Below are 24,661 nucleotides of genomic sequence, written 5' to 3'. Positions count from 1 at the left end.
CAGCCACGGCCGCCATTTTGGACTGAAAACGCTTATTTTATAAGCGTTTTCATAAGTCAATAAGTCATCTTGTTTTATAAGCGTTTTCCATTAGAAACTGAATTTTCTAAACTGAATCTAAACAGACAGCCTAAATGCCAAATGTTCTGGTTTGGGTCTGAAGGTTGGGGTGAGGTAAGGGAAGGAAAAGCAACCGGAAACTGGACTGATGAACTTCATTTGATGTTGGTTTTGTTTCATTTCTTCTGTCCTTTTATGTTTGGCACAGCTCTTTGTTTATGTTTTTGTTAAGCTTCTTCTGTATGTGAATGTTTTAAATGTTCTCTGCTGTTACTATGGATACTGTCATTTTGAAAAATGCGTATTATTGATATAAAATATCTCACATACTGTTTTAGCGTACTAAATAGCATGTTAGTGTGGAATTTGGGACTCTTTTTGTTTCTAAGGCAATTCTGCGTCCACGCTTCCCTTTTCATAGAGAATTAACTAAAGCTAACTAAGGCCTAAACTAAAGACATTGTAGTTTCAAAACAGTCAAAGCCATAATGTTGTACACTAACTGTTTTCTTTTACTCTGCTTAAAGTGACATCACAGCTAGAACACTATTAACACCAGTAAACACTTCATATTACACAGTTTGACGTCATCCTAGCTGTCTTGAAACGACACCGGAAGTGAAAGGAGGTGCACTCTCGCTCCAGGTTGAAACTCTTTGTTTAGAGAATAAAAGCCGACCTCAGAGTGATGAAGTTGGTTTCCATGGCGACAAAATAACAGCAAAGTGAAAACAGGCAGAGCAAAAGTAACTGAGCTAATATAAAACAGTTTATATTGTTATTTAAACCACACTATGGAGACTTTGGAGGAGAGGAATGAGCAGAAGGTAAATAAAAGTTTGTTGCAAAACAATAACAAAATAAAGTTATCTAGAAGTTACAACTAACTCCAGTAGCTTTATGTTGATTATCAATCATTTGATGTTAGTTAGCAAGTTGTGTTTGATAAATGAAATAATATACTAATACAACACATCGCACAAAAAAAATAGCCTACAAAAGGTCTACAAATCGTAATATAATGTTTATTATCTCTCTGCATATTAAATCTAGGCCTAATTTAATTTAATTTAACATTAATTTGTTTCTTTATTTATTTAGTAACGTTAGAAATTGTAGAATTGATTTATTTTGGTCCAATTTTCCAAAAATAATGCATATAAAAATAGATAAATAACAATATTTACCTACCATTTTTACATAGCATATTCTAATAGGCACTCCTTTCACTACTAGGTTCAGGCTATGCAAAAACAAAACAAATAGTTTCACATGATATTAAACATCTTTAATCTTGCAAAGTGAGCTACTCTTAATTCCTTGTCATAAACAAACAACCACAAGTTAACCCCTTTGACAGATATACGTCTGTTCTTTATCCTTACCCTTGTTATTTGGATAATAAGTTCTGATCCAAGATATCAACTTAAACTAACAGATAAACAGTAGTGTCTGATAGAGTCTACATTTTTGTTACATGTTCTACAGTTTTGAGTCAGTCTAATCCACCTTGTTGTGTAGATCGGCATCCCTCGAGAACACTGAAATGTTTTGTATTTAATATATTAAATCTTTGTAAACTGATTGTCCACCAGCAGGCAGAGGAGCAGAGTTTATTTCCCACTGCGGTGTCAGAGGAGGAGCTGGATGAGGCTCGGAGGAAAAGCTCCTTCAGGCGGCTTTTTGGCTCCAGTAAAATCTTTCTGGCACCGGCAGAGAAACGGCTTCAGAGACCAGATCTGCAGGGGAGCCTGATCCTCCGGAGCAAGGCCGCAGAGCAGTGAGAAAACATGAATTAAAGCATAGAAAGAAAGGGTTCTCACTTACAGATACGTGTTGTGAACTTATACTGTAGTATTTTACTGAAATAAGATCATATCTGTGTTACAAATGTGGGGGATCTTTGCAGGAAATATGTGCAAAGTTGGGGGATAAATTCCAGTCGGTGGCTTTTCAGGGTTAAATAACGCTTGATGATGTTTTTCTCTGCAGTTACACAAAAGGAAAAGAGGCGATGGGAAAGTCCCAGTATGAGAAGGCTGTGATCTGCTTCTCCAAAGCCATCACACTGCAGCCACAACAGGTGCTGGACTCACACACTTTTTATTTAGATTTACGTTTTTATGTTAAATAGAGCAGCTGTTTAGTGAGAGAGGCAGAAACTGTGATAAATACGGTTTCTTTCTAAATCACCGGTAGAAATAACCCTGATTATAATGATAATCAAAGTTCTTTATTTAAGCCAAAATCACATTACCTGCTGTGACACATACTGTACTGGTGATTTCAGTTCACCTGTCTGTACGTCTGCTGGTGTGAGATGTTTCACAGTTTGTTTTGCCAATTGCTTACACACTAAATGTGAATGCTTTAGCCAAAAGCATCAGAACCTGAACTTTTGTAACCGGGCCTTAAACAAAGGCAGGTTTGCAATTCTGCAACACACTTCTTACAAAACACGACGACACACTGTTTGTGACATTAGACGCACACATTTAAGAATTAAATCTCTTGCAATCATTGGGGGAAACACTAAGATTCAATACATGCAAAACATACCAATCATTGTGAGCCTCAGCACTGCAAATAAAGCTTCAGATATAAACTCTTGTGAGAACGTTTCAAACATGGAGGCAGTGAGAGGTAGAGGAAGAGGAGGAGGAGGACAAAGAAAGGGACTCAAATACTGCATGTGTGCATCATTTTGTTGAGCCAAATTCTGCAACAAGTGTGTAAGCAATCATAAAAACCCTTTAATAAGCTCCAGTAGGTTCCTGTATGTCGCAGACGGATGACCTCTGCTGCCTCTGTGTGTGTTTCAGACGGAGCTGTGTGTGAGCCAGGCGGAGGCCTACCTGCAGCTGTGTGACTTCCAGTCAGCAGCAGCCTGTTATAAACGGCTCTGGCACCTGGAGCCCAGAGCTTTCAGCGCCCGCTTGGCCTTCATCTACTACCTCCAGGTCTCCACAAACACTCCTCTGTTCTGGCTGGGGGTTACTGCTACTGCTACTGTTACACGTACAACGTCGTAGTCTATCCAGAGCAACGTAGAGTAAAAACTAGGGCTGTCAAAGTTAATGTGATAATAACACCTTAACGCAAATACGTTTTAACGCCACTAATTTCTTTAATGCATTAAAGGCAGGTTGTCGATGTTTTCCAGTCTCCACTATCTGTTATATTGGTTGAAATGGTCCTTACACCCCGACAGCGATCCATTACTGATGAGCTCTGAAAAAGGACCGGAAAAGAGCCGTCATCTGTAGCTGCTGTAATCCTGTAATGTATTGTTTTGTTTTAGTTTTAGTGCATGTATGAAATCAACGTGCATTTAAAGCTTTACTTTGCTGCTTTCTTGGCCAGATCTCCACCGCGAAATAGATTTTTTTCTCAATGAATTTGTATCTGATTAAATGAATAAATATAAATATGTCCCAGGTAATTCTACCGACCAATCGGTGAGCAGAGAAGTGAACAAAATAAAAGACAAGAGCCGGTTTCACAGATGAGTTTGTGCTGAATTTAGAGCAGTTAGGGGTTAACAAATGATCTGTGCCTTCATTTAAATGAATCAAAGTAAAGTTGAGGTTTATTCTGCCGTTGCACCGACTATAAGGGACCCTTCATAACAATCTCAGATCAATGCCTAAATATGAAGAATTTAATGGCGATCCGTGTGTTTCCTGTTGTCCTCAGGGTCAGTGTCTGTTCGACCGAGGCCTTCTCTCAGAGGCTCTGGAGGCCTTCGGCAGAGCTGCCGAGGTGAAGCCCGGCTGCAGGGCCTTAGAGGTCAGAAGGTCAGCAGCCTGCGTACCCACATCTAGATTAAAGATGTGTGTTTACTAGAAATTACTTTGCAAAAATGTCCTGCATTTTACAGAGATAATGTATTTCAAACGTCTTTTTAACGTTCAGCTATTGATGTCAACCTGAGTTGCACGTCCACCAGACGAACAAAAGTGGGTCTGGACTGACGGACGTTATATAGACACGATCTGAACGTCTTCCTGACGTCACGTGTTTGCTGGGTAAACATGGTCCACTGTTTCTTCTCATCTAGTTGTTGCTGTGTTTTGTACGTTGTGTCCCAGGCTGGCCTGTCTGACAGCTGCTGGTCGCCACGCCGACTGTCTGAAGCTGGTGAACGGCTGGATGCTGTCGGACGCTCCGACCTCTGACCTTTACGTCCTCAGAGCCCGACTGCACAAACTGCTCCACAAGGTTGGACCTTTTACACTTCAGATACCTGAAACCAGCTACATACTGTACACACTTTACCTCTCAGGTAGTCAGCTGCTGCCGTAAAGAATCAAGAGAAACCTGTATGTCCACAATCCTGCAAGGCCACACACAACAGAAGTGTTTTGTATTTAGTTTCTCCTTCTGACTAAGAAAAGGCAAAGGTCTATAAAGACATTTCTAAGGTGAATAAACTGTACTCTTTTAGAGCAGAGCAAAGATATCTTGCAATATAATCTTGTTGACATAATAATCAGTGTATTTAAATATTCAGACATGGAGAGTTAGTTGCATTGCACAATCAAATATCTGTGTTTGTTAAGTGGTGATTTTCCCTCCTGTCCAGACATCACGTTGTTTTCAGGATGTGAAGTCGGCGTTGGCGTTGACGCCAGCGTGTCCGGCGGCCGGAGCCCTGCTGCTGCAGCTGCAGGAGGCCGGTGAACGGGCCAGACTGAAGGCCGTGGACAGAGCTGTGACCGGCCAGCTGCCTGAAGCCGTCTGCATGATCAACGTCGCTCTGGAGAACCAGCCGCAGGACGCACGCCTCTACCTTTTCAGGTGAGTCCCACCAACAGGAAACACAGAGTGGTGAAATCTGTACAACTTCTCTCTCAGATACAGGTGCTGTAAAGCGAAGTAAACAAAATGTACGTTGACGTCAATTTTATTTGTAGAGTGGATGTTGCCAAGCTGTCACTCCAAATAAGACTGGCCAATAGAGACGTGCCTTACATCTTTCAGCGCAGGTCCCGCCCACGAGATTCAGCACAACAAGATGCAAAACCTTTGTATTCACAAAGAAACTTTTGGATTCACAAACAAAACGTTCGGATTCACAAACAAACTTTTGGATTCACAAACAAACTTGGATTCACAAACAAACTTTTGGATTCACAAACAAACTTTTGGATTCGCATTTATACATTTTTAATCAAAAATTTTCTCTCAAACCTTTTCTGTTTCTTTGCATAATAAAGACACAAAAGTAACTCCATAACTGTGTCATACGCTCCATCAGAGGGATTCTGTACCGACGTCTGAAAGACTTCACAGCCGCCATCGAGGACCTGGTCCAGGCTGTGGAGCTGAACGAGGAGGAGGAGGAGGAGGAGGTCAGAGGTCAGGCTGAGCGTGGCTCTGTGGAAGAGGAGGTGCACTTTCAGCTGGTCCTCGCCTACAATGACTTTGCCGTTCAGTGCTTCAGCAGAGGCCTCTACGCTGAGGCCACGCTGCTGCTCAACAAGGCCATCGGGGAGGAGAAGGGCCAGGCGGGCCTCTACCTGAACCGAGGCGGTGAGGCCCTGAACGCTCTTTCTGTGACTGTTTCAGTTTAGTTTCAGTTTCAGTTTACGATAATAACCCTGTTGTGTGTGTGTGTGTGTGTCAGATTGTTTCTTTAAGCAGTGTGAGTGGTGTTTTGCTCTGGCTGACTACCAGCAGGCGGAGGAGATGATGCGTCCCGATGACCCGGCCGTACGGCTCCGCCTCGCCGTCCTCCACAACACGCTGGGCTCGTTCTGCTTCCAGGACGGGTCAGAAGAACACAGAGAAACCGCTCATCAGGTCTTGTTTAGATGCTACTGTATATTTGTGAATGTGTGTGTGTGTGTGTGTGTGTGTGTGTGTGTGTGTCTGCAGGTGTTTCGAGGAGGCGGCTGACATGTTTTCCCTGGCCGTCCAGTACAACCCCGCAGCCAGCCGGTACTATGAGAACAGATCCAAGACCTTCAGGAAGCTCCTGAACACGGAGGGAGCCAGACGGGACCTCATCTGCATGCTGATCCTGGATCCCACCAACGAGGAGGTCAGAGCTTCATCTCCCCCGACAGATCCACTGAATACGAATATTTCTTGAATATACAGTATAAATGCAGTATTAGTGACAGTAATATGTATTTCCAAAGCCTGTGATAGTAAGAGGTAGTAACTTGTGTGTGTGTTATTGTTTGTGTAGCTGCCTCCGATGCTCATGAGTCTGTTCCCGGGCTGCAGCGGGTCCGAGGTTTTGTCCAGTCCAGCAGGACAGGAAGTCAGAGTCCAGCTGATGGACTCGATCCAGACCTGCAGCTCCTCCTCCGATCAACAGAGGTCAGCAACACAAAAACACACACCTGCTCTACACTGACTGACTGACTGATGAGTATCACACTTTACGACGGAGTGTTAGGGCCACATTGAGGAAAACAAAAAAAAATGAAGATTTCAAGAAAAAAGTCATAATATTCTCGTGAAGTTATGACTTTATTCTCGTAATATTAAGGCTTTATTCTGTAAATCTCAGATTGTTTTTCCCCTCAGCGTGGCCCTAATACTCCGTCGTAACACTTACAAAAATGATCCTGACAAAAAAAATAATTTTCACCTGACAAAACTTTTTTTTCCACCTGTTTCACAGATGAAAAAACGAATGTAAGGAATTTAGAAATGTTATCCTGGGAAAACAATTTTTCACAAACAAAAGGAGGGCAAATAATTTAGATCCCACCTAGAAAATCACCAGCATAGTTTTTTCTCACGTCTCTGGGCTTCCGTACTCAGCTCATTGTCAATGCGTAAAGATACAACGGCTCTTCATTCTGTCAAATTAGGACAGCATGTAACCAGCAGCGTTCTTAGACGAGTCTGTCTTGTGTTGTTAGACTGAGTGAGAAGCTCCTGAAGACGACTCTGACCAATGACAACACAGCGAGCTCATCAGAAGATCCGTCTGACGCAGGACAAGAGCTGAAACTGTGTGTGAACCGACAGGAGATGGAGATAACGGTGAGGAGCCGTCTGCAGGTACTAGAGGGAACATCAGAAGTGATCACAGCTGCAGGGCTACAGATGTTCATATCCAGCGAAATCAAAAAAGTTTTCTAATATCTCAAAGTTATTTAGATACAAATCTAAAAGAACAGCTGATCAGGAGACGTTACGCTGAACTACAGCTGTTCTTCTGTGTTGTGGCAGGTTAAGGAAGTGGTTCCATCATTTCTGCACCACCGTCCAACTGGGCCCCAGTGACCTCACCACCACCCATCACCACCCACCACCAACACCCATCACCACCCACCACCACCCATCACCACCGTCCATCAGACTTTAAATGATCCCAGCGGGTATTTGATGTGCTTAAACTATTGCTGTACACATTGTGAATCACTTTTATCCTCAAAACCACAACTATGGTCCTTTCACTCAAACTTATGTTGAGAGAAATTATTCAGCACAAGAAATACACACTCTTTAATGTGAACAAACTAGAATAAAATCAAGACAAACAGTTCATATTACAGCTCCATAATCTTGAACTCTGTGGTATTATCCTTTAATTACCATGTTATTATGGACTGTGGTCCAATAGGTGGCAGCAGAGGCACAGTTTTAGCATGATGGCATCTCTCAGGCTGCTCTACTACTGTACTATGTTAACATCTTGTTTTATATGTGACATGACATCTAGATGTTTGGGTGCTGGCTCTGGAACAAGTGATCGGATTCGTCTAATTTGCTAATTTTAGTAATTGTTTGGAGGATTAATCCGTCAGGACCAAATTATACTTTCACTCTCTCACAGTTTCACTCATGCTCTCTCTTGCATTCTTACTCTTTTGTGAAGTTGCTCTCTTTGTGTTTGTCTGTTATTGTTTTCTTCTATGACTTTACGTTCATTAACATTAGTAGTGCCTGTTCTCTGAAGCTGAGCCGTGTCTGATGACCTGAGGGGCGTTTCAGATCCGCCGCCGTCCAAATGTGAGTTTCTGTGTCAGTCTGAAAGGGTTTTACTTTCTCAGACAATTCCTCATAATACACAAGACGGCATCTTTTATTAATTGATGAGGTGCAGCAGATTTAATCTTAATCAAAGTGAATTATGTAATAAAGAGAGAGCTCAAACACACACACATCGTCTGAGGATCTGAACCAGCTCCAACTAGCTGCTATGGTGCGTAGTTAATGCAGTGAGGGCCAAAGTGCAAATGTTCTACGGAGTATTAGGGCCACATTGAGGGAAAAAACATCTGAGATTTACAGAATAAAGTAGTAACATTACGAGAATAAAGTCATACCTTTCCGAGAAAAAAAGTCGTAATATTAAACTAGTAAAATAGTAAACTTATGACTTTATTTTCATAATATTACGACTTTTTTCTCAGAAACCTATATGACTTTATTCTTGAACTCTCAGATTTACCTTTTTTTCTTCAATGTGGCCCTAATACTCCGTCGTACCGTCGTACCGTCGTACCGTCGTACCGTCGTACCGTCGTACCGTCGTACCGTCGTACCATAGACCTACAATAATGATAAATAAAACTGAAAATGTAAACGAAAAAACTGTTATTCATTTCCATTTTTAAAAAGCCACAGGCAGCCACTAGAGAGGAGCTAAAGAGGCCGCAGGTTGCTGAGCCCTGCTATAGCCCAATATCACAAAGCACAAATTTGCCTCACGGGGCTTTACAACCTTACAGGATACGATAAGTCAAAAGGCAGGAGACATCTGAAATCGTACCTCGACTTTGTAACAGAGGTTTTACATGCACAAAAAACTATATGACACACTAAAGCAAAGGGGAAAAGCACAAAGCATAATAAGTCCTTCTTAATGGGGGTCAAAAACAAACTTGTATTTTATTGTAAAGATGCAAAATGGTACTAGGATCCCAAGTTCCCTTAATTGAAATGCCTTTTGTCTGTGGATCTCTGCCTCTCCATTTTTTTCTCAACTTTCTCGCCCTAAACTGACACTAAAAATAATTATTAATTATCCTACATATTACCTCACGTATTATAAAACGCCAAGAACACCAATATATATTATTATGTGTTTCCCACTTTGGGCAGCTCTGGTTTAGAGCATACTGACACCTTTTTTTTTTTTTAAACGTATTTGTTTATTTCATTTATTATTACTTTTCTCTTTTTATTATTATTATTATTATTATTAATTTTTTCTATTCTTTTTTTAAATTTTATTTAAATTTTGAATGCTGATGTTTTCTCTAGTGTACTTATTGTGTTTGTTTCTAAGCTCACATACTGGTTTAACTATTTGTAATTACAAACTGTAAATTGCAAATACGAAAAAAAACTTTAATAAAAGGGGAAAAAATAACGTATAAAAAAAAATATATATATATGTTGTTGATGTAGTACACATACATATGTACTATGAATCGTGTGTGTAAGTGTAAGCGGAAAGGAAGATAGACCTCTTACTACCTATTATGGTCAAATAATTTTGATCAACTAGTTATTTGGTCTATTAAATGTCAGAAAATGGAGAAAAATGTGGACAAAAGCCCGAGAAGACGTCCTCAAATGTCTTGTTTTGTTTGTCCACAACTCAAAGATATTCAGTTTACTGTCATAGAGGAGGAAAGAAACCAGAAAACACGAGGTAGTGCTTTCAATAACTGTCATATCTAGTGTCATGCAAGAAACTGTAAGATAACTTTGTGTAAGCTATAAACAAACTTCCACGCTCAATAAAAAACATAAATCTAATAATAAAATGTCTCTCCAGCGGCCCTCACTAATGCGTCTGCTTGTGTCTGAGAGGTGAAGATGTGTTCGGGCTGCAGCTCCGTGGCGTTCTCCGAGAGTCAGCTGACCTCGCAGCCGTAACAGCAGCTGTGGCAACAGCTGACACAGAGAGAGAGAGAGAGAGAGGACCTGACTGGCTGCTGCTGTCTCACCATCGAGAGACAAAGTCCCGCCCCCTTCCGGTGGATCCCCATGGGACCTTTATCAGAAAAGATATGAACGATAGTCAACCTTTAAGTTTTAGTCCGTTACCATCTTGCTTTTTGGCCGTTGCCAATATTTGTTTGTCAGCCGTTGTGTTATTCTATGTTTAATATTTAACACTACAGTATCCATGGTAACGATGGAGCTATAAAAGCTCATCACTGGGGGGAACAAGTCAGTATAATCTAAGAGACCGGGTCTCAGGTGAACGGGTGTCCCAAAGTGCAAAGCACATAAATCCATCTTGAATCGACATCGGAGCCGTCTGCGGTTCGTCGGGAATGTAACGTTAACCGTCAGCCGTCGGTCTACAATCAAACACAACGCTGCCTCAGCTATCAGCGGTACAAAACAACGTTAACGAGCCGTTATGAACTGTGTTTAGAAGTAAATAGAAGAAAGACCTCCTGTTACATCTGCTCATTACACAAAGTCTGAAAATCTGCACCTAAAAAATATATTTTTCTGTGACCCAAAACTCCGTTAGCGTGCGGACGCAGAGGAAAATATCCATTTTTGAAAAGGGCCTTAATTGACTCTAAAATTGACACTGCATATTTTCTCTTTCCCTTCTCTGAAAGGCCGCTGCTGAAGAAGGAAAGCCTCGTTTCTGGAGCAGAAGTCACATTTTTTTTTTTATTTGTTCAGATGTATGTCTTTATTATATTTCGATACCCACTGAAATTCCTCGCCGCCGTGGAATGTGGGTGCAGACGACCACAGAGGAGACGACCACGCTCGCACTCGGTGTCAGTCAACGCTTATTGTGTTGACACTGTCGACGTCTGCTGAGCGGCGCGGCCGCCCAATACGAACCTGCGGCGGCGGACAGGCCCGGGTTCAGACCCTCAGACGGTGTGTGTGTGTATGTTTGTGTGTGTGTGTGTGTGTGTGTGTGTGATTTTGTGTTTCTGTTCTTGTGAGGACCGCAGCTCAAATCCTACAAACTGAGGACAACAGTTGTTTTCAGGTTAGGGCTTGAATTTAGGCTCAAGATTAGGATTTGATTTTGGTAAATGCACTGTTAAGGTCAGGGCTTACAGACAGAAGAAAGTCTTCACAAGTATAGTAACACAGTCCTGAATGTGTGTGGGCTTCAGCCCCTCAGCAGAGCGGTGCGGGACAGACAGTGGTCGTAAAGGAGCTGAAAAGTGTTTCACACTTGTGCAATAAAAGGCTCGAGTTACCGTCCTGTCAGGGCCGGGAGGCGCAGCCAGGCCGGGTGGTGCCGGTGAACCCCAGCCAGCCCAAGTTTCTGAGCCCAGACAAAAACACCTTTCTCTGGGCACAGGAGCTGGCGGCTTGGCCCCGGCTCAAAACATTCCCCTGGCGGAGGGGGGAGGTTCATTCACGTTTTGGCCCGAGACTGTTTTGTCTAAGATACGCAGGACACGTTTGTAGTCTTTGGGTAGTGTTCGGGGGAAGGTGACGTGCGCGGACGCACAACTCCATGTTTTCTCCTGAAGTGAAAGTGGAACGGGATATGTGGGTTTGGAATTGGATTAGTGGTGCTAGACCGGAGTGGGCCTTGAAGTATGTGCCAGTCAGGGTTTTTTGTCAATGGTCGGCTTCTGCAAAGTGCATATCACGTTGAGGCTCTTAAAGTTCCAGTTAAAAACATTTCATTTTATTTTCAAAATATTACAAAATTATCAAAAACAAACACACACTATACTGAATGTACAATGTTCCAATAAATAACAATATATTGATAAAAGTATTCAACAGAAATATTACAGTCTGAACAGTAGGGGTGGGAAAAAAATTATTAATTTATGTAGCCGGATTTTATTTTATGATTTTGAAATAGATGTTTTAATGCCAGAATCGATATATTTGCTTCATCTGAGTCTATGTGGAGGTAGAAGGAAGTTACCGCTTTTATTGTTGTAGTCTGAGTAACGTGACTTCATATCCCTTCCGTATCCGTCAACCAAAACAAACTGCAGCGAGCCGAAACGAGAAAGTATAAAACGTTGGAGGGTCGTCGTGGATACGACCTGCACCCTCACATGTTAAATCCAACGTGGTAAACACTACACATCCAGTAAAGGATGGAAACACTTTGGGTTTCACACATTGACAGGAAAAGCAGAGCTAGACAGAGCAGAGCTAAAGCTGCATGCTAACTTCTGAAATAAAGTCAGAACGAAGGCTGAAAAAAGTCAGAAAAAGGCCAAAATATGTCTGAAAATGATTTTAAAAAAGGCTGAAATATTTCCGAAAAAAGGCCGAAAAAATGCCAAAGTATGTCCGAAATATGACAAAAAGGCCAAAAGAAAGGCAGACATATGTTCAAACAAAAGTCTGAAAAAAAGGCTGATATATGTCTGAACAAAAATCTGAAAAATGTTTCCAAAAAAAATCGTATCACGGTAACGTGGCGGTGGAGCCGGCCGTCGCTCTCGTCTCCGTGGTCAAATGGGCCGACGCTACAACTGTAGAGCACCCATATACTGACATTTGTGTTTTCTGCATTGAAACGGCCCCGATGGAGCTGACCATGGATGGATGAAGAGAACGGAGCTGATGGGAGAGCTAGAGACCACCTTGGAGAAGTTAGACACGTGGGACTACGTCCGCTTTTCAAAATAAGATGTTAAAGGGAACTGTATATACAAAATACATCTATGGAAATAAGATTGATGGATTATATTCACCAGAAGTATAAAACATTACATGACCCTTATAAATTAAAAATAAATACCACTTATTTGAGAGGGAAATGTCGTTGCTGGAAAAGATTTGATAAATAATGCCTCACAATGACGACATACATGCTGAAAATCAAACATTTCTACTGGATTCATTTAGAGATTTTCCAAAGTAAAAGTTCCTAGAAGTGTATGATTCAACCTCTCCCCATGGTCTAGTGTTAAAAAAGATAACAAAAATCTCAATAAATCTTAATATCGAGTCTTAATACATATCAAATCAGCACCCAAGTATGGACATAGTATTGAATCGGGAGAGATTGTCCCAGCTCAACTGAACAGTGCACATTAGGGACAGAAGTCTTCGCTGCTCCGTCGGTGAACCAGAGTTAACAGAGTCCACCTGCTGATCCAGAAACACATCAAGATGCTCCAGTCGGGTTACAGACGGACGTCTGGGCTGACGCCGCTCCGACGTCTGATGCTCCACACGACACATTTGGCACCTCGAGGACGTATAAAATGTGCTTTACAGTCTTGTAATTCTCATAAACAAATTCAGCCGCGTGCTTCCTTTTCCCTGAGAGAGAGACGAGGAAGGAGGAAGAGGAGGAGGGGGACGGGGGACGGGCAGGACAGACAGAGGCGAGCAGACGAAGGGTCTCCCCCGAGGAACATTTCTAAAGACAATTTATATATTTTGGAGAGATAAACCATCTGCCTGTTTGTTCTCCTCGTAAATTTTCCAGTCAGTTTTACTGGCTTGTCTCAGCCACCGTCTCCCTGTCCGTGCTGTGTGTTCTTTCGTAGCGTTGGACAGATGTGTTCTCGTCAGGTCTTCGAGGGCACCTGAGGCCTGATTCGCCTTTTTTGTTCTTGCTCCTTAAATTTTATAACCACACCAGGGTGCTTGTGTGTCTTTTTACCTGCTAGCTATGCAGACGCTGGTGGATTCCTAAAGTCGCTCGCTGACCTTAAATATTCTACCAGCCAAAAATGTTTTTTTTTTGGAGTAGAAAGGAACGTCCACATGATGGTTGGTTTCCTGCTGAAGAAGATTAACTTACCAGCCACGTACAAGTTTATCAGCATTTTGGCTGACAGTTATTTGGTGATTTTCCGACCGCTACCGTACGCCTTCGTTCTTCAGGATGAAGACTCTCCTCCTACGTCAGAGGTTCACTTCCAGCCGTTCATCTCTTTGAGCTTGCTGATGCTGGTCCCTTTGACGGGTGTGGAGGGTGGGGGGTTGTAGAGAGGCAGGATGGGGGTGCTGCAGCGTCGCGTCCACAGCTTCTCGGTGGGGATTGTCCACACGGTCCGAGACGAAGACTTCTTCTTCGCCGTCTTGTCTGTCTTCTCTTTAGTAGTACCCGGGGACATGGACTGGAGAGGGGACAAGCAGGATTATAAAAGAGGATGAATAATATTCATTTTCTATCAAGTGCAATGAAGTCTATTCTGTCCTCACACATGACCTTCAGCACTCCTTTTTTATTTAGAATCAATAAACTAAAGCTGTCAAATTTAACGCAAATTCGTTTTACTGTAACACTGCTAATTTCTTTAACGCAATAACACAACTTGCGATTTTTAAGGTTGTATCGGTTCAGTTTTAAAGCTAGAGTGAAGATCCTGGTATCATATGAAACTATAAAACCTAAAGAATCCATCGGTACCAACCATGTCATACTAGCTTGTCATGAAGGAGGTTAAATAATGATCCAAACTTACGCAAAATTTTGGCGAGGAAAAACTGTCATGTCCATTTTCAAAGAGGTCCCTTGACCTCTGACCTCCAGATCAGTGAATGTAAATGGGTTCTATGCGTACCCACGAGTCTCCCCTTTACAGACATGCCCACTTTATGATAATCACATGCAGTTTGGGGCAAGTCATAGTCAAGTCAGCACACTGACACACTGACAGCTGTTGTTGCCTGTTGGGCTGCAGTTTGCCATGTTATGATTGGAGCATATTGTTTTATGCTAAATGCAGTACCTGTGAGGGTTTCTGGATCAATATCTGTCATTGTTTTGTGTTGTTAATTGATTTACAATAATAAATATATACATACATTTGCATAAAGCAGCATATTTGCCCACTTCCATGTTGATAAGAGTGTTAAATAGTTGATAAAAGGTACATTTTGAACAGATAAAACATGTGCGATTAATCATAATTAACTGTTTTAACGGACAGCCCTAATAATAATAATAAACATAACTTACGCAGCAGCAGAGAGCCCAGCAGCTGAGCTTGGCGGCGTTTCGTCCCGTCCCTGCGTAGCGGTTCTTCTTTGGCAGCAGCAGGACGAAGGACACCGCCAGAGACAGATGGTAGAAGCTGTGGACGTAGGCGTAGTCCCATTCCTGCACCGAGGAGAATACAACACATCACATCCTAGTCAGGGTGATTTCATGTCTTTAATGCTTACATTTATATCAACGTATGAAGATACGCTGCATTTTTAAATAGTTGTATAGCAATGAAAAACACTAAATATGTTGATAAAAGATAAAGCTGCACATGAGCAACATTATAGGATACTTTAATAATCCCTGAGATAATCCAATCTGCCTCGCCATGATCTTGGTATTTCATAATATTTATATGTTGGGATTAGTTTTATTTCAACGACAGTCACCTCAAAGTAGAAACGCAGCATCAGAGCGAGAGCACCGAAGCAGCAGCCCGGACCGACCTGCTGCGTGTACACCTTCTTCTCCGGATACACCGCCCTCAGCTGCTTCATCTTCTGCAGCTGAAACACCATCATTAACAACCACATCCACACATCAGACACACACGAAACTCAACAGAGAGATTTGATTGATTTGATGGCAAGAGTGGAGAAAAAGAACAGGTGCATACTATTTTGGGTTTCTACTAGAACATGTTTACATTTTTTAATGTTCAAAAAACACTTTATTTTCCTCATACTGGCTGCTGCTGGCCCTCTCTGTTGTGATTGGTCAACCGAACCAAACTCTTCAGACTCCGCTCCAGCTCCGCTCTCACTAGCTTTGTTTGATGGCGCGCCAAACTAGCTGCCAGGCAGGTATTATGCAAATGTGTTACAGACAGCCCAGTCGCAGAGCAGTTTGTGAAATAGTCACGAAATTTAATGATTTGATTCATATACATAGACATGAATTTCACGTTTTTTTTTCGTGATGGTCAGCACGAGACCAACATGTCATCCACGAAATTGTGAAGTGGGAAGTATAAAGAGCGTCAAACGCCATGTAGGGAGGAGATCGGGGTGGATGAGTGGGTCAAAGAACACAGGACTTTCGCTGAGGAGACCGCTGTTCGAGTCCCGTGTGAAACCAGAAGTCAAAGTAGATTTATTTGACACACAACGTCCGTACTTACGTCACAGCACTTTCAGTGTTATTTTAACCCAAACCGCGATCTTTTCCTAAACCTAAAGTAGTTTTTGTCACGTAACTTCCGTACTTAAGTTACGCCTCTTCCAAAGCGCGATCTTTATTTTGAAAAGACTGGAGCAGAAATTGACACGAGAGTCACGTGTTGCTGGACATTCGTAGGAAAAAGCACAAAAAAATCCGTTGTTGAAAGTCGTGCTGAGCGTGGCGTGTTGGAGCGGTGTTTCTGTAGGAGAGAGGAACTCGTGGACATTGGGCTTTGTAACTTTGCAGACCTTTAACGTGCACAACAAATACACTATATAACACACTAAAGGAAAGGAATAGGTCTTCTAGGAAGAGAGAAGAAGAAGAATGAGAAAATGAATTGCAGAAGAGAAGGGAAAAGGAGAAAACAAAAGTAAAAGTTGTTGCAGGTGGAGATCATTAGAAGAAGAAGAATGATATGAAGGAGATGGAAGAGAATAAGGAGGAGATGGAGTAAGAAAGACAGTGGAGAGGACCGAGACCTTTATCATCTGCAGTACATTAACACCAACCCTTCCCAGAAGGCCACTCACCCATTTGACAGTGATGATGAAGACGGCCGATCCGATGGGTCCGGAGTAGATCCCGTAGCCCCAGCGGTCCTGGTAGATCCTCACTGCGATGGACAACACTCCGAACATGGTGATGCTGGAGCGCTGGGGCTCATCGAAGTCGCCCAGAGCTGAGACAAGGAGACACATACTTAGACACGTGAGACAAAAATAAATGTAAACTGCAGTGACATATTTATTATTCCAAGTTGGTCTGCTCTCTGCGTCAGAAGACAACGGATGAGCATTATCCTGTCAGGCTAATTCTTATCACATTAAGACCAAAATCACACGAGTCCTCACTTATCAAGGGACCCACGAAGCCGTTATAACTCTGAAGAATCAGCACCTGTATGAGATATGTTAAGAACTGAAATCCTGCATTTCAAAATGTGAAAAGAAAATTGATTTTAAGTAACATTGTGAAGGATCTGGCGTTATCTAGCAGTGAGGTCGCAGATTGCTGCCAACAGAAGCCTCTCCCGTGTGTAGAAGAACTACGGGGGCGAAGGCGAGAACGCGACTGGCCCCTCTCTAGAGCCAGTTGTAAGAGTAGCGTAGGTTCTTTGGAGCAGTGAGTGGTGAAGCAAGAGAGAGAGCGGCGGCGGCGACGGCAGTGAGTAATGATATCGACTTTGACCCCAGTCGTTCTGGGTTACTGTAGAAACGTGGCGGGGCAACGTCCACAAAGACATATTGATTCTTATTTTCAGGTGATTATACACTAAAGAAAACATACTAATTAATACTATATTCTATTTCTGTTAATAAATCCCCCTGAAATCCTACACACTGGCCCTTTAAGGTAGCCTCAGCATCAGGCATGAGCCCAACAGTCCAAAAATGACACCAGCGTTTTTTCACAGTTTACATTCTGGCGTCTTCCATGAGGAATTTATACACACATATACTGTATATAAACTGTACGTTGCACGTTATATAATATTTAACATTAGAAGCAAGACTCCAGACATCCTTATACAACAGTTTGTGTATCTCATTGTAGGGTCAGTGGCAATCAGTGGAGTCAGCTGTTGAAGCATTTGGCCCTTCACAGCACCTGATTTAAAGCCCCTTGATGCAAAACCTCAGGGGCTTATGGGTAGAGCATGACTCAATGTGTGTGTGTGTGATCATATGAGAGAGTAAAAGCATGTCTGAGCACATGTGAGCTGAACTCAAAGACACGACACATGTCATCAACAACTGCTGCAGGCAGAGCTGCTTGTTTCTAACTTTGGTCTGGGAGGTTGGCGATGATGAATACCAACTAATCAGCAATATCTTCTATTTAATTTTTACTGCTTGTTAGCTTGACTTTACACACGCACGCACGCACGCACGCACGCACGCACGCACGCACACACACACACACACACACACACACACACACACACACACACACACACAAACACACAGATACAGTAGCAAGTTCCAATTTTTCACTACTATTATAAGCTTGTAATGAACACAGGTGGACGGAGTGGTAGTCGTAGTGTGAGCAGGATCTCAGTGTCTTTCTCACGGACTAACTAGTATGTAAAGTGTGGCAGCAGACTGTAAACTAGGACTCACCGATCAGCGTGACCCACATGGAGAGAGCCGTGCCGTAAACGCTGAAGTACTCCAGAACGTCGTACCTCATGAAACACAGGATGGAGAGGCCCGGTCCATCACACGCATGGTAGATCTACAGAGAGACAGTCACGGCATCAAGGAGGTTAACAGTTTGGTAGAAGAAGTCTCAAATCAATCTTTACATACGGTCCATCGAGTTGTTGAAACACCTGAATTTGTGAAGCTCTGAGATTTATGTAATCCATGTAATTGTGAACCGGGAAGTATAGAGAGCAACGAACAAAATTAATGAAAAAAAGTTAAAAAATAAAAAATAAAAAAAAAATCCGAAAAATATTAGAAAAAATCCTAAAAATGACAAAAACAGTCGGAAAAATTTCAGAAAAAAAATCTGAAAATGTAAAAAAAAAAAATTCAAAAAATATCGGGGAAAAAAGTTAAAAAAAATGTCGGAAAAAGCAAAAGAAAAAAAAAATCCGAAAAATATCTGAAAAACAAACAAAACAAAAAATGACAAAAAAGTCAGAAAGATTTACGAAAAAAAGAATAAAAAGAAATATCCGAAAAGTAACGGAATAAAAGTCCCAAAAAATAATAAAAAAATAATAAAAGTCAGAAAAAATGTCCAGAAAAATTATGAAAAAAGTAAAAGAAATAGTCAGGTTTGAAAAATGTCTAAAAAAAAGTAAAAAAAAACAAAAAACCTGACTATTTCACAAACTTCTGTGAGACTGAGTTGAAACAGAAAACATAAAAACTTCACATGAGCAATTTTTCAACAGCTGCAAATTCAATCACCACCATTTCTCACAAACATCCTAGTCAACATTCAGTCCGTCACATTGAAAACCAGAAGCTCACCACGGTGAAGAACATGGTGAAGAAGTAGACCATGGCCTCCATGTGGAAGCCCCTCTTGGCGGCCACGCTGGCGGCGGGCAGAAACACCAGGCTGCTGACGGTCGGAAGCAGCATCTTGGCGATGAATGCGCCCATGGTGGAGATAAATAGAAACTGAGAAGGACTGTAGATGAGAGAAAATATCCTTTGGGCTTCCTCAGTCTTATGAAGGAGATAAGCTGTGGACAGTCCGTGGTGTGTTAAAGGGCTGAATTAATAAACTCTCCTCAGGTCCTCTTAGTCTTTACTGTGTGTGAGGACTGAGTCTAGGACGTACACTCCCCACCCAGCTGTCCGGTTTGGCCCTTTAAAGTTTAAATGTCCCCAGGCTGGCCGGTCCTCAGAGGCCTGGATGTGCAGAGTCATGGCTGGGCAGCTGTTTGCATACCGGGGCAACATGGGAGGGGCGTCGGGCCAGCATACTGGAGCATATCCAGCATACCCAGTGATTGTTTGTGGCAATAGACACTTTGTAGGTCAGCACAAGCGACAACATGGTTGGTACCGATAGATTAATCAGGTTTTCTAGTTTCATATGATACCAGTATCTTCACCCTATAGCTTTAAAACTGACCCTACAACCTCAGAAAGATCGGTGGCCCGTCGGATTTTTAAGAGTTTAATTAAATATCGCAAGAAATTAGTGGCGTCAAAACGAATTTGCATTAACGTGTTATTATTGTTTATTTATGGCTCACATTTTTAATGTAATTTTTCAGTGCTATAATTCATAAAAAATAATAACACAACATAAAAATGTTATCAATAAGACCTTTAAGTCTAACTATGTTTTTTTTTTTTTTACTAAACCTAACAAGTAGTTTTGTTGCATCTTTTGTTTTGTTTCAATTTACAATGATAACCATGTTTTTAAAACTGTTTGAAACTGCGACCGTAATCCAGGAGAAAACACGTTTCCCTCAAAACGTAATTGAGAATGTAGTTTAGTCGTATGTGAATGTAATTTTGTAAGAGACAGTTTTTGGAGCTCCCCGACAAAAGCCCCAGATCAGAGGCAAATCAGCGTTGGCTCGCCATTCACACATCAGCACTCGAGCGTCATGTGTGAGCTGCTCAAAGACGCCTCACAGACACATCCCAGATATCTATCATGCTAAATATCTGGACCTGTCGGGGGCTCCGGCCACGAGCTACAGCCAATGAGAGCGCAAGACACACGTTGAGGGTAAACCTGGTGGAGGAGGGGTCGCCTGTAACAACTGTACTGTATGTGTTGCAACACGGAGCAATGTTGTTGTTGCACCAAGAGGAATAAATAGTAAAAAAGATGCGTGAAATTGGTGGTAGTCTGGAGACGTCACCGGGAATTCCTCCTGTTGAAATATCTTCAAGGACTTCAATCCAATCCAAATTTATTTTTAAAGCACATTTAAAAACAACAAAAGTTGACCAAAGTGCTGTTCAATTTTAAGTTCAATAAAACACTAAGACCAATATAAAACCAACAGGACATTAAAATAATAAAAGCGTTAATACCAATAGGAAAGGATTAAAAAAGCGAAGAGACACAAGCCAAGGAATAAAAGTGCGTTTTGAGGTTTTTCTTTAAAAACAGGCAGTGTGGGGGACGGCCCAACATGTGGAGGCGGAGCGGTCCAGAGCGGTCCAGAGCTGAAAAGGTTCAATCACCCCTGAGCTTTAACTTTGACCTTGGGACAGTCAGAAACAACTGAGTGTCCATGATAAAAGATGTGGTTTTAAAAGGTCTGAGAGATGAGTTGGATGTGTCGTGGATGAGCGTCTGAAATGACCCCATGATGGTGGTGGTGGTGATGCAGCAGTTGCTAGTCTCCTCTCAGCTGTTACACCTGCTCAAGGGCTGGAGGCAGCGACACAAAGGGTGCAGTTATTGCTGAGGGGTTTCACCCTCCCACGCCTCAGATTCTCTGAGTGCTTCAGTAACCCGAAACTCCCAGACCTGATGCTTCTGGAAACGCTGCCGTGGGGCCTCACCACGCCCTCTGCCGGGAACCTCTCTGCACATTTAAACCTCCTGGCTGCAACCTCTGTGTGATCCCGTCTAAAACTGACCAGTCTGACGTGTGTTTATAAAGTTATGAATGCTTGAAGGGGAAAAATATAAGTGCCAGTACTCCTCTTACGAAAAATCAGTATACTTCAAGTTTATTTTATGAAGTCACAGTACGCCAAGGAGTAAAATGAAGAAGTGTTGGTACTGCACCGGCCCACTACAGGCACCGGTTATGAAGTAGTTTATCTTGCACATTAGGGCTGTCAATTGATTAAAATATTCAATCACGATTAATCGCATGATTGTCCGTAGTTAATCGTGATTAACTGCAAATTAATCACACATGTTTTATCTGTTCAAAATGTACCTTAAAGGGAGATTTGTCAAGTATTTAATATTCTTATCAACATGGGAGTGGATAAATATGCTGCTTTATGCAAATGTATGTATATATTTATTATTGTAAATCAATTAACAACACAAAACAATGACAGATATTGATCCAGAAACCCTCACAGGTACTGCATTTAGCATAAAACAATATGCTCAGATCATAACATGGCAAACTGCAGCCCAACAGGCAACAACAGCTGTCAGTGTGTCAGTGTGCTGACTTGACTATGACTTGCCCCCAAACTGCATGTGATTATCATAAAGTGGGCATGTCTGTAAAGGGGAGACTCGTGGGTACCCATAGAACCCATTTACATTCACTGATCTGGAGGTCAGAGGTCAAGGGAACCCTTTGAAAATGGACATGAGTTTTTTCTCGCCTAAATTTAGCATAACTTTGGAGCGTTATTTAACCTCCTTCACAACAAGCTAGTATGACATGGTTGGTACCGATGGATTATTTAGTTTTTTTTAGTTTCATATGATACCAGTATCTTCACTCTAGCTTTACAATTGAGCCTGCTACAACCTAAAAATCACAAGTTCTGTGATGAAATTAGTGGCGTTAAAACACATTTGCCTTTGGTTTCCCACTGCGGGACCCAGCAGGCCACTTCCTGTGAGAAGAATTTGCATGTGTCCTCCCCCACCTGTGGGTGCAAAGCGATTTGCTGCAGTAGAGGGTCTTCATTAGCACCACTGTCACTGGCAGCATGACCTTAGATGACCCCTACTCACCCTCCAGGAGTCAGGAGGCCAACAGAGGTCAAGTCGTGGGTGACCTTTGGAATGTGAAAGTGGGTCCCTCCATACATCCAGGACAGAAGGTGGACAGCGGCTGCACATGCAGATCTGTTTCTAACATGTTGGGTGTTTACATGTCCACATGTATAGACTGCTTAAGGATGGTCCACTCTAAAAATCATGTTATGCTCCAGTCTTTTCAAAATAAAACTATTTAGTTAGGTTTAGGAAAAGATCACGGTTTGGGTTAAAACAACACCGGAAGTGCTGTAACTTAAGTACGGAAATTAAGTCACAAATAAATCAACTTTGACTTGTGTTTTCACAGGGGACACGAACAGCGGTCTCCTGGTGAAAGTCCGGTGTTTTTTGAGCCACCCATCCACCCCGACCTCGTCCCTAAGCAGCGTTCGCCGCTCTCTATACTTCCTTGTTCACAACTACGTGGATTACATACAAATTGATTGCGTGCTGACCATCACGTGTCTATGTACACGTGATGGTCTGCACGGAAGAAGTTTCAGTTGGTTGCAATCTGCAACCTCACTGCTAGATGATCCTACACACTGCACCTTTAATAACTAAATAAATAAGAACTAGTGACGACTGTTGAACCCAGTGACAATGTCTTGATGGTAGTGAAATGACTTTGAGAATAAAATAAAGATCTTCAGTTCATTGGAAGGAATCTACAGGAGTCAAACGTTTATTTTGGCAGATGATGCTTCCTGATGAGTAACAGGACAAAAGATTCCCCACCGAGGACCCTGCTGATATTCATCTGGGTATAAAGGTAATCTGCAGCATCACTGAGAGAACTTTGACTAGAGAAGCTCGTCTTGTGCAGCTTTGAGACTCACTAATCATCTTGTTAGTTTTGATTTTTTTTTTGTTGTCCAGTAGAGTTCGTGGCCCGTCGTGACTCCCACCATCAGGACCTCTCAGTCTAAACACGGCGGGTTAGTGTGGGAATGTAGAGCAGACTTCCTGGACGCATCTGAAAAAACACCGAGCTTCCTTTTGATTCAGTAATAAATAGCCGTGACCTCTGAACCCCCCGGGGCCTTCTTTCACAAACAATCGGAGGGCAGTGCTGATGTTTCAGCCAGCCAGGATGAATGGGAACCAGTGTGGAGGAGCGCTTCACCTCAGTTCTGGTCTTATTTCACCGCGTCATCTTCACTGGTTTATTTTCATTGTTGCTTTTAGTCCATCCGATATTTTATTGTTTTTTGTTTTAAAGTCCAATAAGACCTTCTATTTGCTCTTTTAATTATATAAAACAACTTAATAAGCAGGAAATGATATTTTTCCTACAGAGAGTTCTTCTCTTTCATCAAACTTTAATTAAAAGCTAAGCCTTGTTTTTCTCTGGATGTCATCAGTCTCAGACCGAACTCAGCTGTCCACAACAGTTTATTACACATGAGTGAGATAATATTTAGTTTCATTCAACAATTACACCTACAACATGATTCATAGCGCAAAAAATTAAGCCAAATCACGACCCATAGTGGGTCATTTAAGGTGTAACGGTACTTTCCATAATGGCGCTTTTCTAGCCTTCCGACCACTCAAAGCACTTTACACTACATGTCAGTATTCACCCATTCACACACACATTCATACACTGATGGCAGAGGCTACTAAGGTGCCAACTTTGCCCATCAGGATCTAATCTAAATACTCATTCACACACCGATGGCTATGCCTTCGGGAGCAATTTGGGGTTAAGTGTCTTGCTCAAGGACACATCGACATGTGACCTGGAGCAGCCGGGGATCGAACCACCGACCTTCTGATTGGTGGACAACCTGCTCTACCCTCTGAGCCATAGCCGCCCCAATAGTTACGGTTAAGGGATAGTTACTGCAGTATTCTGAAGGAAAACTACTAACCCTCTGAGACCAGCGGGATCTCACTTTACTGTCTTTCAGAGGCTCTAGTAGGTTCACCTTTAGGAAGAGCGAAGCTACAGATATATGAAGCTAGAAAACTTAAAGAATCCATTGGTACCAACCATGTCGTACTAGCTTGTCTGGAAGAAGGCTGCCATGGGTACCCACGAGTCCCCCCTTTACAGACATGCCCACTTCATGATAATCACATGCAGTATAATATAAACTGGAAAAACAAAGTTCGGAAATTTGTGTTTGGTGGATTATTTCTCTGTTGTTACAATGCTAATGGTCATTGTATTCTACATCATTGGAAAGCCTGTTTATTTACCTTCGCAATGATGTCCAACTTGTAAGGATCATGCATTTGTGGGATGAGCAGCACAGCTGATTATGTGGGGAGCGCCCAAGAAAAATGTGCCAAAATGTTCCGTCAATGGTAAACAGTGTATTCTCCTGTTGGTGTTGACTCTTGTTTTGAGTTGTTTGATGG

The 24,661-nt window shown here is 42.1% G+C and overlaps 2 protein-coding genes and 1 long non-coding RNA gene across 7 annotated transcripts in view; 2 read left to right on the top strand and 1 right to left on the bottom strand.

Moving 5' to 3' along the window:
* The window catches only part of LOC141769981 (uncharacterized), a 65,526-nt gene extending 55,723 nt beyond the window's left edge, over positions 1-9,803 (top strand). The window contains exon 2 of the long non-coding RNA XR_012594364.1: positions 8,689-9,803. This is a non-coding gene — a long non-coding RNA (uncharacterized LOC141769981). The remainder of the gene's footprint in view (positions 1-8,688) is intronic.
* LOC141769977 (tetratricopeptide repeat protein 16-like) lies at positions 210-7,572 on the top strand. 5 transcript variants are annotated; one of them, XM_074639536.1, is made up of 13 exons: positions 210-224; positions 1,656-1,840; positions 2,053-2,143; positions 2,883-3,020; positions 3,757-3,857; positions 4,152-4,281; positions 4,646-4,860; positions 5,321-5,595; positions 5,690-5,834; positions 5,941-6,106; positions 6,257-6,390; positions 6,942-7,083; positions 7,255-7,572. In XM_074639536.1, exons 3-13 carry the CDS (start codon positions 2,075-2,077, stop codon positions 7,306-7,308), a joined length of 1,569 nt encoding a protein of 522 aa, XP_074495637.1. In that variant the 5' UTR covers positions 210-224; positions 1,656-1,840; positions 2,053-2,074; the 3' UTR covers positions 7,309-7,572. The 5 variants fall into 5 exon arrangements, with proteins under 5 accessions (XP_074495637.1, XP_074495634.1, XP_074495633.1 ...); XM_074639533.1 differs by lacking the exon at positions 210-224 and adding an exon at positions 720-887 and having other exon boundaries at positions 1,659-1,840; XM_074639532.1 differs by lacking the exon at positions 210-224 and adding an exon at positions 723-887.
* A 2,717-nt stretch (positions 9,804-12,520) lies between the features above and the next one.
* mymk (myomaker, myoblast fusion factor) lies at positions 12,521-19,633 on the bottom strand. The gene is made up of 6 exons (XM_074639525.1): positions 19,102-19,633; positions 18,238-18,352; positions 16,645-16,793; positions 15,340-15,456; positions 14,924-15,064; positions 12,521-14,078 (listed from the first exon to the last, which is right to left on the bottom strand). Exons 1-6 carry the CDS (start codon positions 19,234-19,236, stop codon positions 13,872-13,874), a joined length of 864 nt encoding a protein of 287 aa, XP_074495626.1. The 5' UTR covers positions 19,237-19,633; the 3' UTR covers positions 12,521-13,871.
* Between the last annotated feature and the right edge of the window lie 5,028 nt (positions 19,634-24,661).

Source organism: Sebastes fasciatus, chromosome 6 (genome assembly GCF_043250625.1).
Source record: "Sebastes fasciatus isolate fSebFas1 chromosome 6, fSebFas1.pri, whole genome shotgun sequence".
Taxonomy (NCBI): Eukaryota; Metazoa; Chordata; class Actinopteri; order Perciformes; family Sebastidae; genus Sebastes; species Sebastes fasciatus.
The sequence above is the reverse complement of the archived record's forward strand: the minus strand, read 5'-3'. Positions and strand labels throughout refer to the sequence as shown.